Here is a 16,835-nt window from a genome sequence, read left to right on the forward strand (position 1 = left end):
AATTTTTGTAAGGAAAAATGTCTTCATGGAAGACAACGTTTCTGCTTATAAGAAGTTCCTTGGTGTTTATGTCAAGCACAAGATAACCTTTCACGCCAGTTTTGTAGCCTAGAAAAATAGCCTTTCTAGCTCTTGGGTCAAGTTTACTTCTATTATGCTCAAGAGTAGAAACAAAACATAAACATCCAAAGGTTTTGAGGTTTAAATAGGTAGGGGGCAAGTTATAGAGCAGATCATGAGGGGTTTTGTTATTAAGAATGGGAGTAGGCAACCTATTTATAAGGTAGACAGCATGACTAACCGCATAGGACCAGTAAGCATTGGGTACATTAGCTTGAAAAAGGAGGCCACGGGTAACATTTAAAATGTGTTGGTGTTTCCTTTCAACAACAGAGTTTTGCTCAAGAGTCTCAACACAGCTTCTTTGATGATTGATGCCATGTAATTTATAGAAATCCACACACTTAAATTCAGGACCATTATCAGACCTAATAGTCTTAATCCCTTTGTTGAACTGATTTTTAATTTTAGCAACAAAACTCTGCAGCAAATCTCTAGTTTGACCTTTATTATTCATCAAAAAAATCCATGTGTGTCTACTATAGTCATCAACTATGGTGAGAAAATATTTATGACCATGAACAAAGATAGTGTTAAAAGGACCCCATATATCACAATGCACAATATCAAAACATTCAGCAGTAGTAGAAGTACTTTTTAGAAAAGACAGTTTTCACTGTTTAGCATAATGGCAGGTATCACAAACAGTATTAGCACCTAATCTAACATAGGGAAAATTCTCGCATATTTGCTTTATAACCCTGTCCCCTTGATGGCCTAATCTATAGTGCCACAGGTTTACATCAACCTTCTTAAGAGAAAAAGCAGTCCTGGAAATATATCTTTGATCAGGTTTAGGAAAAGCCTGCAGATAATAGAGCCCTCTCCAAGAGTTAGCATATCCAATCATCTTCAATGTATGGTTCTCCTTTATCTGGCAAGTCTTAGAGGAGAAAGTCAGACTGCAATTCAAGTCTTTAATAAGACTTTGAACTGAGATCAAATTGAAATAAAACTCAGGAATATATACAACATTGAAAATGACAAAGTCCTCAGAGAATTGTACAGTACCAGCATGTTTAGCAGTGAGGGTAGTATTGTTGGGTAATCTTATAGAAATAGGTTTAATTTGATAAAAGGTTATAAAATTCATTTTATCATGTGTCACATGGTCTGTGGCACCAGTATCTATTATCCAGGAAAAGTTACCTTGCTTATTTTCAATATCATTCCTCTGAACTTGATTAACTTTGTGAGTTGGCTCATCATCTTTGTCTATCATTCGGAGAAGCTTCTGCATCTGTTCTGCAGTGATAGAACTAAAAATGTTGCTGTTATTTGTAGGCTGTGTTCTCTGAATTCCCTCGGGTTCAATGGTGTTCTGGCAAGCATTGGCAGAACTCCATTCATTCGTTCTGTCTTGACTGTCCTCTTCTTTCTTGTACCAAGGTGGATACCCATGCTTAGAGTAGCACTCATCTACTGTGTGGTTCATCTTGTTGCAATAGGAACATTGTTTGCCATAGTTAGGATTTCTACCTCTTCCTCTTCCTTGGCCACGGAACCCAGACCCCGTCCTTGTCCTTTCCATTGATTGTTTCCGTCAGCAGTACTGGCCAAAACTTTAGCATCAGCTGAGCCATGCTTCTCCTGTCTCTCTTGTTGTATAATAAGAGAGAAAACCCGATTGATGTTTGGAAGGGGATCCATTAAAAGAATTTGTGTTCTAACAGTGTTGTAGGATTCATTCAATCCCTTTAGAAAACATATCACATGCTCCATTTCTCTATACTTTAAGAAGGTTCTTGAAAGATCACAACTGCATGGTATCTTGCATGTGCAGGTGGGTATGGGTCTCAAGAACTCCAACTCCTCCCATAGGATCTTTAAATCAGTAAAGAATTGACTCACTCCTCTTTCTCCTTGTCTAATGGAGTGTATGTCTTGAAGTAAGTCCGAAATCTTGAAATGATCACCCTTGGAAAATCTTTCTTTCAACTCATCCCATAATTCTTTTGCTTCTTCCACGTATATAACACTCTCAGCAATTTGTTGGGAAAGAGTCTTTGTTACCCAAGACAATATCATCATGTTGCACCTTTCCCATGCATCATATAGGATGTCATCTTTCTGGGGTTTCTTTATTGACCCATCAATGAATTTTACTTTGTTCTTGGAGAGCAAAGCTCTTCTCATGCTTCTGCTCCAAGAAGAGTAGTTGTTCTCGCTTAAAGTTTGTGTCATGAGAGTGAGACTCGGGTTCTCACCCGGGTGTAAGTAGTAAGGGCTGGATGGGTTGTTGAACTTTGCCTGATGCAAGTAGTAAGTATTGGATGATTGACCCACCTGTTCCATGAAGGTTAAAGATACAAGAAATAGCCCAGAAGGATATCAAGAATATCAGCAGAGGCAGCGGAAGCAGAGCAGGTACTAGACCTGCTCTGATACCATATTAAACCGAGGCCCAAAATGGTGTGAACAGGAGGGCGGCCCAATAACTCATGGCCCGTGATGTGGGTAAAGCCATCAGAGTGAGAGATTTGGTGAGCAAACGTGGCAAATGCTTCTGCGCGAGAGAGAGGAGAGAGAACGGAGGATCCAGAGACTTCTTCCGTGGAGACTGAGGAAGCTGGTGACGGCACGGCGGTCCGACGGCCTTAGAGACGTCAGACGACTAAGGTGCAGAAGAGAAAAATGAAGAGGGCGAAGAGAAGAGTAAGTAAAACGAAACCTTTCTTGCTTTCAATTAACTGTATTCAATTATTGAGTTTTCATATGTAAAAGACGTAAAGAGGAGCTTTATTTATAGAGCTCTGGAAAACAGAAAACGGTTAGAATAATATAAGAAACTAAGACCTAAAAGAGAAGTGGATTTCGGTCCATTTTACAGTAAAGGATCAATTTGATTCTCAACACCAAAATTTATGATTTATTAATTGGTACAACTGATTCCTTTGAAACAGAAGAAAAACACTTTAGCAAGATTAGATACCTCATGTCTACTGGATCCAATCAGTTCAAAGGTTTCTAATGTTAGCATTATTTTTAAATATAAATTAAATATTATAGCATTTTCCGTTCGTATTTTTAAGGAACATAAATTGGCCCATTAAGCCATTATTTTTATCTTTTTAACTGCATAGAGGTTATGGAGCAGTTACTAATTTTTAAACGTAAAGACCATTTATTTTGAACTTGTGATGGCCAGACTTTATATAAGGGAATAGGTTACTCTCAGTTTTGATCACTAAGTGATGGCAACCCCTTTAAGGACTTCCCATCCAAAGAAGTATCATCTAACACTAAGACTAAAGAAAGGGAAGTAGAATAAAGATTGCTAAAGCTATTTTCTTATCTAAGCCTTAGATAGATTCTCTTTAACTAATTCCATTTACATTGTTTTGTAGAACATTAATAAGGTTGGAAGGTTCCTAGGAAAGTTGCCAAGCAAGGAGGCAAAGAAGAATGTATTGTGCAACCAGCCGTGTAGCACCTTTGAAAGAATGAATTCAACATTTTCCATGTGGATTATGCAGCCACCAAGATTGCCCACGTAAAACATGCAACCAGCCACATTTTACATGTTTCTCACGTGGAACACAAGCCAAACCATCAAGCTTCTTCACATGAGCACATTCTCCACATTTTCCATGTATAACACATGGCCAACATCATTCTGCATATTTTCATTTAGCTTATGCACATTGTAAATATGCAGAATACATTCCACGTTCTCAAGCTTCTCTTCCTATAAAAGAGAGCTTAATCCATTGTAAAAGTTAACTTGAATTGAAGTAAATAAATGTTGTCAATTTCCAGCTTTTACTCTCAAGTTCACCTTTGTGCTTTGTTATCTAGCACCTCCTCTAGCTCATTTCCCTTTTGGAAAGCCTACTGAGTTAGAAATCTACCAAAACACTCATCCAAACACCACCAGACAATTTCACAAACACCTTGAGTGCATTCAGACATCCACTGTCATCATCCATCCGCTGCCATTCTCTGCGTCTTGAAGCATCCTTCTACGCGTCATGGAGTTGCTTCCATCATTAAGCCTACTCCTTTATTCAGAAAACACACCATCGAGTTTGAGTGAGTTAATGTTTAGAAAACAAAGTTGCCTGTGTTTGGATTACAAAATTGCAATGGCAGGAGGTACACACATTATTCTTTCATTTTACTTCCGTTGTTTTTGATTTGAATGTGTTACTATGATGTTAATATAACATGTTTAGGTCAATTTTATATTTTGTTATTTTATCATTTGGTATCAGAGCCATTGTTCATTCCTCTGCCTTGCATGTTTTCGTTGATTTGGATTTTGGTTTTGTAGGCTTTATTATTTTGATTCGTTTAATTCAAACCAAATTCCCAAATTAACGTTAAACCTGATTACAATTTTTTTTGTAATCTTAAACGGAGCTTTTATATTTAAAAGCGAAAATAAAATTGAAATCGGGTCAAGAGGATCCTTCTAAAGCTTGAAGACGATGAACAGTTTCTGTCTGTTCGTTTTTTCTCTCTCTCACGTTTCAAGTTTTCTCTCTCTCACGTTTCAGGATTTTTTTTATCCATTGAAAAATCCTTTTGCTTTTCTTCATTTGTTTAGTTATATGAAGAAGAAACCTTGTTTATGCGTTTCAGTTTTTGGGTCAATTCATGACCTGTTACAGTATTGTAACTTTTCTAGACGCGTGTCTCCATGTTAATAGCTGGGCTTAAGAAAATTTCTCAGTTTTCCCCTCTACAGAATTACAGGCGCAATTAATTATTGAATAGTGACTTGCGCCCATTAAGCCAAGGGGTCTTACACACGTGTATTTATTTGAACCTTAATTGTTAGATTTGACATGCACACGTAATCATATTGATTAAAAGGGTTTCTGCAGTCTCTAAACCCTATTCTTTTTCTTGGTTTTTGCGCGTTGCAAAATTATAAAGAAAGTGAGGGTTAATCCTCTATGCCACGAACAGGAGAATTCAGCCATTCTCAAATTATTTTTTTATTATTTTATAGGTCATTTTTGACGCAGCATTATTTCTTAATGTATTGCAGCTTTATTCCTTTTTAGACAAACTTTAATGGCTATGCGAGAATGGTGTTATATGTTTAATTGATATTTAATTAATTTTTTTATATTTATTTAACATATAAATTGAATACGTAACATATATAATATATATTTAAATGTTTTTGGATTAATTAAATATATTAAGAATTTCTTGTAAATATTTATATATTTTTATTAATGTTTTAGTAGTAATATAGTTTTAATAAATTAAAGAGTAGCCACAACATCTTTAATCAATTAAAATTGTATATAAAGTTTTGCTACATGAGAAACATTAGTTGTAAATAATTATATTTAATATGATAAAATCTACCCACAGGAATTTTTTCATATTTATATGATTAATTAGGATAAAATATTAAATTATATTTCTTAATGTACCCACAGGAATTAAGAAAAACGAACATAATTTGATAGTTTTATCATTAAGATAATGAGTCTAATTGAGTAAGACTTTAGCCCCCAGGCAAGTTTTATGTTAATAAACTCATTGGTAAATACATGTTTGCATTGGTAAAACATGACATTTATTTTAGTCTCAAATTATGTAATAAGCATGTAATTTTGAATTTGCAGTTTCTCAATCTGTGAATTTTTCTAATATCAAGTGTAGTATTCCCGAGTTGAAAGGAGATAATTATAAGGTTTGGAAGGAAAGAGTTCTTCTTCATTTAGGCTAGATGGACATTGACTATGCTATTAGAAAACCAGAACCATCGGGTATTACTGAGACTAGCACCCCAGATGCCATTGATCTTTATGAAAAATGGGAGAGGTCAAATTGTCTCTCTGTAACGTTCATAAAAACCAACATTTCTGTTGGGATCCGGGGTTCAATTGACCAGTATGAGAATGACAAAAATTTACTAAGGGCTATTGATGAGCAGTTTACGACATCTGATAAATCTCCATTTGCTTTTGTCTGTTACGAATCTAATTTGACTAGTTTTAATCATAACACATGGTGGAATGATTCTGGTTCTACAATCCATGTTTCTAATACCTTAGGGTGTGCAAAACCTAAGGAGGCCAGTGGCAAGTGAGCAATATATCTACTCAGGGAGTAAGATGAGCTCACATGTGAAAGCCATTGGAACATGCAGATTAGTTTTAAGTAGTGGTTTTGTTTTGCATTTGGAAAAGACATTTTATGTTCCTTGTTTTTCTAAGAATTTGATTTCTGTTTCAAGACTTATACCTTTGGGTTTTCTTTTAATTTTTTAGATTCTGGTTTTACCTTAATGAATAAATCTAAAGTTGTTGGTTTTGGTGAATTGTGCGATGGTCTTTATTCCATTATTTTGCAAAACAATATTGCTTATGATTCTATGCACGTTACTACCAGGTTAAAAAGATGTGTTATGAATGAGGATTCTTCTGTTTTATGGCACCGTAGATTGGGACATATCTCCATTGAGAGAATTAAGCGATTAGTAAATGAAGGAGTACTTAGTACTTTGGATTTTACTGATTTTTAGACTTGTGTGGATTGCATAAAGGGTGAGCAAACTAACAAGTCTAAAATTGGTGCTAAGAGGAGTTCAAGTTTACTAGAAATTATTCATACAGATATTTGTTGTCCAGATGGATGCAAGTAGTCTGAAATACTTCATCACCTTTATAGATGACTACTCACGTTATATGTATCTCTACTTACTTCGTTCTAAGGATGAAGCTTTGGATGCCTTTAAAATTTTTAAGGCTAAATTTGAGCTACAATCCGGAAAGCAAATCAAGATTGTGAGATCAGATGGAGGTGGAGAGTATTATGGTAGATACACGGAGAATGGACAAGCACCTGGTTCGTTTGCGAAGTTTCTTCAAGAACATGGAATTGTTGCCCAATATACTATGTATGGTTCTCTATATCAGAATGGTGTGGCAGAAAGAAGGAACAGAACTTTAATGGACATGGTGAGAAGTATGAGGAGTAATTCAAAACCTCCTCAATTCGTGTGGACTGAAGCGTTGAAGAAGGTTATGTATATATTAAACCGAGTCCCAACCAAGGCCGTCTTAAAGACACCGTTTGAGTTATTCAAAGGTTGGAAACCAAGTTTGCGACATATACGCGTTTGGGGATGTCCGTCTGAAGTGAGAATTTATAATCCACAAGAGAAGAAACTAGACCCAAGGACTATTAGTGGGTATTTCGTTGGATATGCTGAAAAGTATAAGGGATATAGATTCTATTGTCCATTGCATAACACTGGGATTGTGGAGTCAAGAAATGCAAAATTTCTTGAGAATGACTTAGTTATGGGAGTGATCGGTTTCCAAACATTGGGAATGAAAGGGATCACTATGAAGCTCAACCCTCTAGCTCAAGTGATAGATTGGTTGTCATTCACACCCGTCAAACACAAATGGGTGTTAGACAAACAATAATTAAAGCTTCACAACCTGCTGAAAATGACCTTACAGATCAAGTTGCTAATGAGGAACAACAAGATGATGTTGAACAACCTACTGAACAGTTGCTTGAGCAACAATTTCCTCAAGAAAATGATGAGGCAACATTAAGAAGATCTACTAGAGTTAAAAGGCCAGCAATTCCTAGTGATTATGTAGTGTATTTGCAAGAAGTTGACTACAATATTGGAGCTGCAAATGATCCTGAAACGTTTTCACAAGCCATGAGTTCTAAAGAATCAGACATATGGTATGATGCTATGAAAGATGAGATGGATTCTATGGCATCCAACAAAGTCTGAGATCTCATTCAGTTGCCTAATGGGGTAAAATCCATTGGATGTAGATGGGTCTTTAAAACCAAGAAAGACTCAAAAGGAAACATTGAGAGACATAAGGCAAGACTTGTTGCCAAAGGGTTCACTCAGAGAGAAGGAATTGACTACACAGAGACTTTTCTCCTGTATCTAAGAAAGATTCCTTTCAAATAATTATGGCATTAGTAGCTCATTTTGATTTTGAGTTACATCAAATGGATGTGAAAACAACATTCCTTAATGGTCATCTGGAAGAAGAGGTTTACATGAAACAACCTGAAGGATTATCTTCTAAAGACAATGAGCACTTAGTTTGCAAGCTTAATAAATCCATCTATGGATTAAAACAAGCCTCCCGCCAATGGTATCTAAAATTTCATGATGTTATCACTTCATTCGGTTTTGAAGAAAATGTCATGGATCAATGTATATACCAAAAGGTCAGTGGGAGTAAGATTTGTTTCCTTGTATTATATGTGGATGATATTTTTCTTGCAACCAACGATAAGGATTTGTTATATGAAGTGAAACAATTTCTCTCAAAGAACTTTGACATGAAGGATATGGGAGAGACATCTTATCTCATTGGCATTAAGATCCATAGGGAAAGATCTTGAGGCATTTTGGGTTTGTCTCAAGAGACCTATATCAACAAAGTTTTAAAGAGGTTTAACATGAATGATTATTCACCAAGTGTAGCTCCCATCATGAAGGGTGATAAACTCAATTTGAATCAATGTCTGAAAAATGATTTTGAGCGGGAACACATGAAGAATATTTCATATGCTTTAGCTATTGGAAGCCTTATGTATGCTCAGGTTTGCACTAGACCTGACATTGCATATGCTGTTGGAGTTTTGGGAAGATATCAGAGTAATCCAGGTGTTGACCACTGGAAAGCTGCAAAGAAGGTAATGAGATATCGTAAAGGGACAAAAGATTACATGCTTATATATAGACGAACTGAATGTTTGGAAGTGATTGGCTACTCCGATTCAGACTATACTGGCTGCGTTGATTCGCGAAAATCAACATCTGGTTATATTTTTATGTTAGTTGGTGGAGTTGTATCTTGGAAAAGTGCCAAGCAGACATTAACTGCTACTTCTACTATGGAAGTTGAGTTCTTTTCTTGTTTTGAGGCTACCTTGCATGGTGTATGGTTCAAGAGTTTCATTTCTGGGCTTAGAGTTGTGGACTCTATTTCTAGGCCATTAAAGTTGTACTGTGACAACTCTGTTGCGGTGTTTATGGCTAAGAACAATAAAAGTGGATGTCGAAGTAAGCACATTGACATCAAATACTTAGTCATCAGAGAACGTGTTAAGGAAAAGAAAGTGGTCATTGAACACATAAGCACTGAGTTGATGATTGTTGATCCTTTAACTAAAGGCATGCCACTAAAGAATTTTAAGGATCATGTAGTGCAAATGGGACTTGGTTCCACGATGTAATTTTATTATCAGTACATTTATTATTTTCAATGAAACTCTTATTCAGTTTGATGTCTTTCTCATATGTTTTTGTGCACATTTATTTTGAGAAGATATCATTTAGTTTTGATCTAGCATAAACATATGGTTTTTGCATTAAGTTTAGAGCTAATGTTGAGAGAAATATCTAATGTGGTACATGGAAGATAACACTCACTATCGGAGGACCTATCACCATGACTCGTATATATTATGTCACTTATTGTGGTTAATAATTGGATAAATGGACCAAGTGGGAGAATGTTAGCATTATTTTTAAATATAAAATAAATATTATAGCATTTTCAGTTCCTATTTTTAAGGAACATAAAGTGGTCCATTAAGCCATTATTTTTATCTTTTTAACTGCATAGAGGTTATGGAGCAGTTACTAATTTTTAAATGTAAAGCCCATTTATTTTGAACCTATGATGGCCAGACTTTATATAAGGGAATGGGTTACTCTCAGTTTTGATCACTAAGCTTACTCCTCTATTCAGAAAACACACCATCGAGTTTGAGTGAGTTAAGGTTTAGAAAACAAAGTTGTTTGTGTTTGGATTACAAAATTGCAATGGCAGGAGGTATGCACATTATTCTTTCATTTTGCTTCCGTTGATTTTTATCTGAATGTGTTACTGTGATGTTAATATAACATGTTTAGGTCAGTTTTATACTCTGTTATTTTATCATCTAAATCCCAAAATTTCACTGTTCTGTCTGCCGAACTTGTAAATAAAATTATGAACTCTTAAATTTTTGCCCAACTTTATGACTTCAATGAATAGTTTCAATATAACAGCTTAGATCCTTCAAGGTCAAGTCACATGGTTCAATAAACCATGCCAAGATAACATAAATTTTCGTATACATGCCAAATTCAATTACATTATATATGTGTGGATTAATGTTTATGTAACGTAACATAATTTCAGGAGCAGTGATAGCGATAATTGATAAATGTTAATAAAATAATAGCAGTTCAGCAAAGATGAAGATGAAAGTAAGGTAACAGCTTTGGCAACAAAGACAGATCCTTGTTAATAGTGATTTGGTCATGATGACACTATGAAAGAATGAAGATAACATTATCTTCAATGCAATTCATTTACAACAAATGGATTTCCTAGTGCTTATTCTTCTGTTTCCATGATTAATGTGATTAGAGTCTTGTCTAAAGGTGCTTCTACGAGTCCTTCAATGTCTCAACTTCCACCTAATGGCATCAAACTTTGCTGATTTGTGTCTCAAATTAAAAGCAATTTGCTCTAAAGTACAGGATTGGCCTATGACTTCTATTGGGAGAGGTTGTTTTCTTTTTTATAGGTTTAAATTCAAGAATCATGATGTTTGAAGAACAGTTCTAGCTGCTAGTTATTCGAGCATAATACTTGGGACAAAGAATAGATGCAGAAGTTGTAGAAAGTATGAAATAAAAGATTGATTTTCCATATCTTCTTATGCAGTGATTTTTTTTTTGGCTCTAAAAACTACTATATGACAAAAAAGAATTTTAAAAGGCTAAGCTACAGAGAAGATCAAACAACCATGCCTCCTACGTCCACCCCGATGTATCCATATGATGGTTATTTGAAGAGAATCTCAAATCATATATATCTTCAATTTTTACTTAAAAAATAAAGTACAAAATAAATCCAATCGAAGGATCATCTCAAGAGATATATCAGTTTCACAAATCTTTGGCTTCTCATCAATAAATGCAGAATCACAATAAACCCAGTCATGGCGATGAAGAACACGAAGAGTCGACCGCCGGCAAAACCCATGGCCTGACTGGATGAAGAACGCGAAGTGGTTAATGGTCTTCGAATTCCAAATCCCTAATTTCCTTTTCAGTTCACTCTTTCCTTGACCCTTTTCAATCCCTAATCTATCATTTTAACATAAACCATTTCAATTTTGCCATCTCATAATCCTTTAATTTAAATAAAAATTCCACAAAATCAAACAATGCAACGTCATCATCGTTTAACGCCGTTTGTCAAAATTTAACGGAGGGGGCAAAATTGGCTCAATTTTACAAGTATATGGACCAAATTTTGACGGTTCAAAAAACGATGACCACTTGAGATTCTCCTACAAATACGATGATCATCCGAGAATTTAAACCTAATACTAAAAGTATATGTTTACATGGGTCCTCTGAGACCTTTCATCAACAAACTGTGCAAATCTATTTCAAAGATGAGTTTGTTGAAAAACCTCATCAACATGGACAGTTTGTCCCAGCTCTTGTGCCTGTAATAGAATATGGAATTATATATGTATATAAAATTTAAGGCTTAAATGCTTACTTCGTCCCCATTTAAGAGGTGAATTTTTGTTTAGTACCCGGTTTTAAAAATGAAGACATTGAGTCCCTGTGTTATGAAAAGTATATGAATAAGGTCCACAAAGAAAGAACAAGTTCAACAAATCATCAAAGAAAAAGTTGAACAAGAGAGAAAAAAAATTAGACAGCAAAAGAGAGAAGAGAAAAAGTACGACCACATCAGCATGGACTTAACGCCATTGTTGTCAACTTAACGGACATGACCTTATTCATACACTTTTCATAACATAGGGACCCAATGTCTTCATTTTTAAAACCGGATACTAAACAGAAATTCACCTCTTAACATGAGGACGAAGTAAGCATTTAAGCCAAAATTTAAAATACATAAGTTATATGTAATAGATACTAAAGGATTGTAGATTTACCATACGAATTACATGATCATGAATAGTAATTGATCCACTAATATACAAGGTTCCATCCTTTTTTGAAACTCTATTCATTTAGACCGTACATATTTATTGTGATAAATATAACAAATTCCAATATTTCAAGGAGTTCCAAATATACTCTCCAATCCAGTAAGAATGTTCTCTGTAAAAAAAAAAAGTTATCTTGTTTGTGTTAAAAGACAAAACTCATTTAAAATGAAATGAAATGTCTTAACTAACTTTTAAGAGATTACGAATAAAAAGTAGGAACCACAATCTTAAAAAAAAATAAAAAAAATCGGTGATTTAATAAAAATGAAAACATAATTGATTTTTAGTTATATTTATCTGGTGCTTACGTAACAAAACTAGGCTAAAGTAACTTGAACGTTTTACCTATTCAAGCAAGCTAATATTTTCATTATTTGTATGTTGAGCTTTGACATTTAATTATGAAGTCATACAATAATTAGGTAAATGTGTCTTAATAATATATAATATATAATTTGTGTGAAATATTAATAAAAAAGGATACTATTTTCACACCTAACCAATTTTTACACATATTTATCTTTTAATTTCTCTATTTTTTATAATTACAAAAATGAACTTTTGCAATAGCCAAAATATTAATGTCTTTGGTTATAAAGAAAAACATGTTCCTAAAGAAAATTATCTTAACAATAAACTTTTATGTGTTGTATGCATTATCACGGTGTTGGAGGAGTGAAAACAGAAAATTAAAAACTAAATAAATAAAAAGCCGTGTGTCAGTGTTTTGGAAAAGAATAGAAAATTAAGAGGAATGTGTATTTAGGAAAGAAAGAAATTGGGAGTACATTTAGCGAAAAACAGTGAGTAAATAGCAGGAGTCTAAGGCTATTCCTTATTGTACCCCACAATTGTTAACTGCATCTCCACGATGATAATAAAACACTCAAGCACCCATCACGGTAAAGAAAAAAAAACGTAAATACATTTCATGTAGGAATATTCCAGATAACTGATATATATGTTTTGGAAATTTTATTATAGAAATTTGATTCCGTAAGATCTGTTCTGAAAATTTGATTCCAAAAAATCAGTTTCAAAAATATCATTTTGAAAATCTTATTTCAAAAATTCTGAAAAATCTCTTTCGGAAAATTTTCTAAATATACATTTAGGAAGTTATTTTTTCAAAAATTAAAATCGCAATTTTCAAAATTATTGAAGTATATGAAAATAAAAATTATGGAAGTGCAGAAAGTAAAAGTCAGAGCTAATAAATTCAAGCTTATACATAGTCTTTTTACTTTCTGTATGCCTGTGATTTCTTCCTGCAGTCTCATTTTAAAAAATGATTGGTTTGTCCTTTTTATTTTATTTCATAACAACAATGAATTTTCAGATTTTCAAAGTTTTTTTGGGTATTGTATAATCTAAAAGTGTTTTACATTGACATTTTAGAAGTATTTGAAATTAAGTAATTTGAAATAATAATTTAAGTTTCGGTAGTTAGAGTAAAATATATTTTTTTCAATTACAAAATCTTATATGACACTCCATTGAAAGAATTTTCTTATGCAATATGAAAATGTAATTACAAATTTTAGATTTTGCAAATACATTTTTTCACTTTTAAATTAACCAATCAAAATTTAATTTTGTTTTCTTTTACATACACTCAATTTTAAAGACTTTTATATATTGCAATGTCTATTTTGAAATATTTTGAATTAGTGAATATTTTTTCTAGTACAATAAATGGTTCTACATTACTTGAAAATTGAAATTAAAGATATTTTAAATATATTTTCTCTTTAAATCCTATAAGACGCTTGGAAAAATAAAATCATGATAAAATTTTATATTTTAAAAGAAATAATATTTCAAATAATTAATATTAAGGATTAAAAAATTTAAAATCGAAATACTATGTCATCCTTATAATATCTTTATTCTTTAGAGCAGAGGAAAATAACTCATTTTAAGAAAATAATGCTCTAAATATTTCATTTCAAAATTTATTGTTTATGTTTCAAAAATATGATTTGGAAAACTCATTTCGAAACATATTTCATGTGTTTTTGAAAGATTGTTTTGGAAAAATTATTTCGAAAGGTGTTATATTATTCCAGAAAGCTTATTCTAGAAATTTTATTATAAAAAAACTTGTTACAAAATGAATTTCTTTCATTCTAAAAATTGTATTTTAAAAACTCTAAAACATAATGTTTTGAGAAACTTGTTCGACAGATTTTCAGATGAAACGATTCAAAAGTCATTTTAATAAAGGAGTAAATAGGCATTTTGAAAGTTATGGGATGTAGTTGAAAATTGCGGAGGTGGAGGAAGAAAAGGCCGAAATTTGTTCCTGTGGGATGGGCCCATTACTCCTTGGAGATCCACAGAAACATAATCTAGGCTGATAAACGCTCTGGAGTAAACAATGATATCAGATTATTGAGGCGTTTAAGGAGACGGTTTTAAATTTAACAAAATTGACCAATTCTTCACAGAATGAGGTTATGGTTTTAATTTAACGTTAGAATTTAAAAGATATGTGTTGTTTGTATAAAAAATGAGAAAGTAAATTTTCATTATCAACATGACTTTGTTATTATAAAAGAATTTAGTAAATTAACGTATATGTATATTATAATAATTTATTTTAAAATAAATAAAAGTTAAAAGAATTATAAATACAATTAAATTTTTTACGACCGTTATGCCCCGCTGTTAACGCGCAAATAAGAGGGTCCGTTCCTCACACCAATCCTCAGTATATAAACGACACTTATCCCTAGCGTTCTGCCGTATCTCGTCTTAACCTCTGCACACAAAATTAGGGTTTCTCATTCCTTTTTCTTCTTCAATTTTCCTAACCCCAATTCACCATAGGCTTCTTTATCTGGTCGGTGCGGATTACTTCCATTCCCATTCGGCTCGTTCCCTTGAAGCAATAGTTGTTTGTGTTGTTCTTTAATATATTTCCACAATCCATTGGTTTTGGGAGCAAATTGAGCAACTAAATTCATTTCTCTACCAAAGCTTTAGTTTTTTATTCTGGGTTAGGATTTTTTTTCGTCAATTGGATAGCCTAGGTTGCACTATTTTCAACTGTGATGAGCCTACAGACCTGTAATGATTTGCGGCTATGATCGCAAACATAATTGAACATCCAAGGGACTAAGTTCTTTATTTTTGCTTCCAGCTTTTTTTTTAATGATTTTACGTTTGGTTATGGAACCAATGTGTTTCGTTTTTCATGTGTATTGCTTTTTAGTTGTGTTTCAATTGGGTGTTAATCTTTGAAAGGCTTTAATTTTCTTTGAGATTTTCGCTTGCACTTGTTTCAAGTGTTTTGCGTAGTTTAATTGAAGCCGAAATGCGTGTTCCCCTCGCTATCCATTGTTGCAATTTGATGCTGCATTTGGACGTCGGGGAACTAAATCCCCTTTTTGAGTTTTCATAATGTGAGGGTTATTATTTTGTCATTTGCTAGCTACTGATTTGGTTTTTGTAAATTTTTGTTTTCTCATAGTTTGAGATCTATCTTGGTTTAAAATTTGAATGTTGGTAGATTAGGATGAAGCAAAATATATAATCCAACACTTGATCTGAGTAATTATGAGTGATGGTAAAAATAATTATATGCTTCTGAATCTGCATATCTTTTGAAGCAAGCATGCTTACAGAGTTTCTTTGGTGACATTACTTTTTGCAACCATACTTTGTGTTGCCACCTTAAAACAAGTTTTGAGAAACAAAAGGGACTGGAAACACCATCATGCATGAAGAAGCCAGGGGAAACTGTAAGATTTTGGTGTTGAACTTATTATCTATGGTGATTGTGAATTATTTTGGTTGTTAAATCTGGTTTTCTAGTTTTGTACAAGGTTTTAAATTAATCTGAGCATCTGTGATGAAGGTTTTATAGTGATTCTAAATTGGGCTCTACTTTGTCATATCAAATTTAAGCAACCCACATTTATATACTTTTTTCTAACTGTAAAAAGTTTTGAGGATGTTTTTGCCCATCTGGAAACAAATACATTTCTACTCCTACATTTTTTATAATTTGACCTAATATGAGATAATTATTGCTTAAGTTACATTGTGTGATGAAATTGGAAAAATCTTAGGACACCTTCCTACACAGCAGAACACTGCTGTGGATGAGAATGAATTTTCCGAGAATGAATTTTTCGTGCTGACGATGTAGTTGATTCCTCTTTCAACCAAAATTTCTAAATCTCTCTTATCTTAGAAAAGGTTAATGAGATTCTATATTTCTAGGGTGAGAACTTTGGACTTATTACCTGGAGATTAACCTAGCATAATGAAACCCGAAATCTCTTTTTTTTTTCGTAGTCTTAAGAAAGAAACAACCGTGTCAAACAAAAGACAAAAGTAGTAATTCAATAGCACCACATCAACAAAACGTTCTTCTATGAAGAGGAATTAAATAAAGAGACTTTCTAAAGCCAGAAGTTAAACAAAAAGTAAAAAAATATAAATTAAAATTAACTTTTTTATCACCTCACTCCATCTTAATTATACAAGTGAAACATTAAACTTTTATGTATCACCAAAGAGTAAATTTGTAATCTTAAATTTTTACACACTTTCATGCCCTTTCATTTACATTGCCAACTCCTTTAAAATAAACAAGGCTACCTTTTCCTTCAAATTTCAAAATTCATTCATTTCTCTCCTTCAAATTCATTCCTTAAACCCATTTTTAAGGTAATGTTTATTTTAGTGAAAGAATTTGAGGAAAAAGAAACGAA

General features: G+C 33.2%; 1 protein-coding gene, 3 non-coding genes and 1 pseudogene across 4 annotated transcripts; 4 read left to right on the forward strand and 1 right to left on the reverse strand.

Moving 5' to 3' along the window:
* Positions 1–1,551: 1,551 nt before the first annotated feature.
* On the reverse strand, positions 1,552–2,415 carry LOC148204413 (uncharacterized). Its single transcript, XM_088104976.1, has one exon. It carries the CDS (start codon positions 2,413–2,415, stop codon positions 1,552–1,554), a length of 864 nt encoding a protein of 287 aa, XP_087961102.1.
* Positions 2,416–8,535: 6,120 nt separating this feature from the next.
* Positions 8,536–9,315, forward strand: LOC148204414 (secreted RxLR effector protein 161 pseudogene; annotated as a pseudogene).
* Positions 9,316–15,157: 5,842 nt separating this feature from the next.
* Positions 15,158–15,241, forward strand: LOC124824476 (small nucleolar RNA SNORD25). Its single transcript, XR_007027725.1, has one exon. It is a non-coding gene; the product is annotated as a small nucleolar RNA SNORD25 (small nucleolar RNA).
* A 116-nt stretch (positions 15,242–15,357) lies between these two features.
* Positions 15,358–15,498, forward strand: LOC124824475 (small nucleolar RNA snoR136). The gene has a single exon (XR_007027723.1). It is a non-coding gene; the product is annotated as a small nucleolar RNA snoR136 (small nucleolar RNA).
* A 124-nt stretch (positions 15,499–15,622) lies between these two features.
* On the forward strand, positions 15,623–15,712 carry LOC124824472 (small nucleolar RNA snoR31). The gene has a single exon (XR_007027721.1). It is a non-coding gene; the product is annotated as a small nucleolar RNA snoR31 (small nucleolar RNA).
* The last annotated feature ends 1,123 nt before the right edge of the window (positions 15,713–16,835 follow it).

This window comes from Vigna umbellata, chromosome 1 (assembly GCF_029865625.1).
Source record: "Vigna umbellata cultivar VRB3 chromosome 1, Vumbellata_1.0, whole genome shotgun sequence".
Taxonomy (NCBI): Eukaryota; Viridiplantae; Streptophyta; class Magnoliopsida; order Fabales; family Fabaceae; genus Vigna; species Vigna umbellata.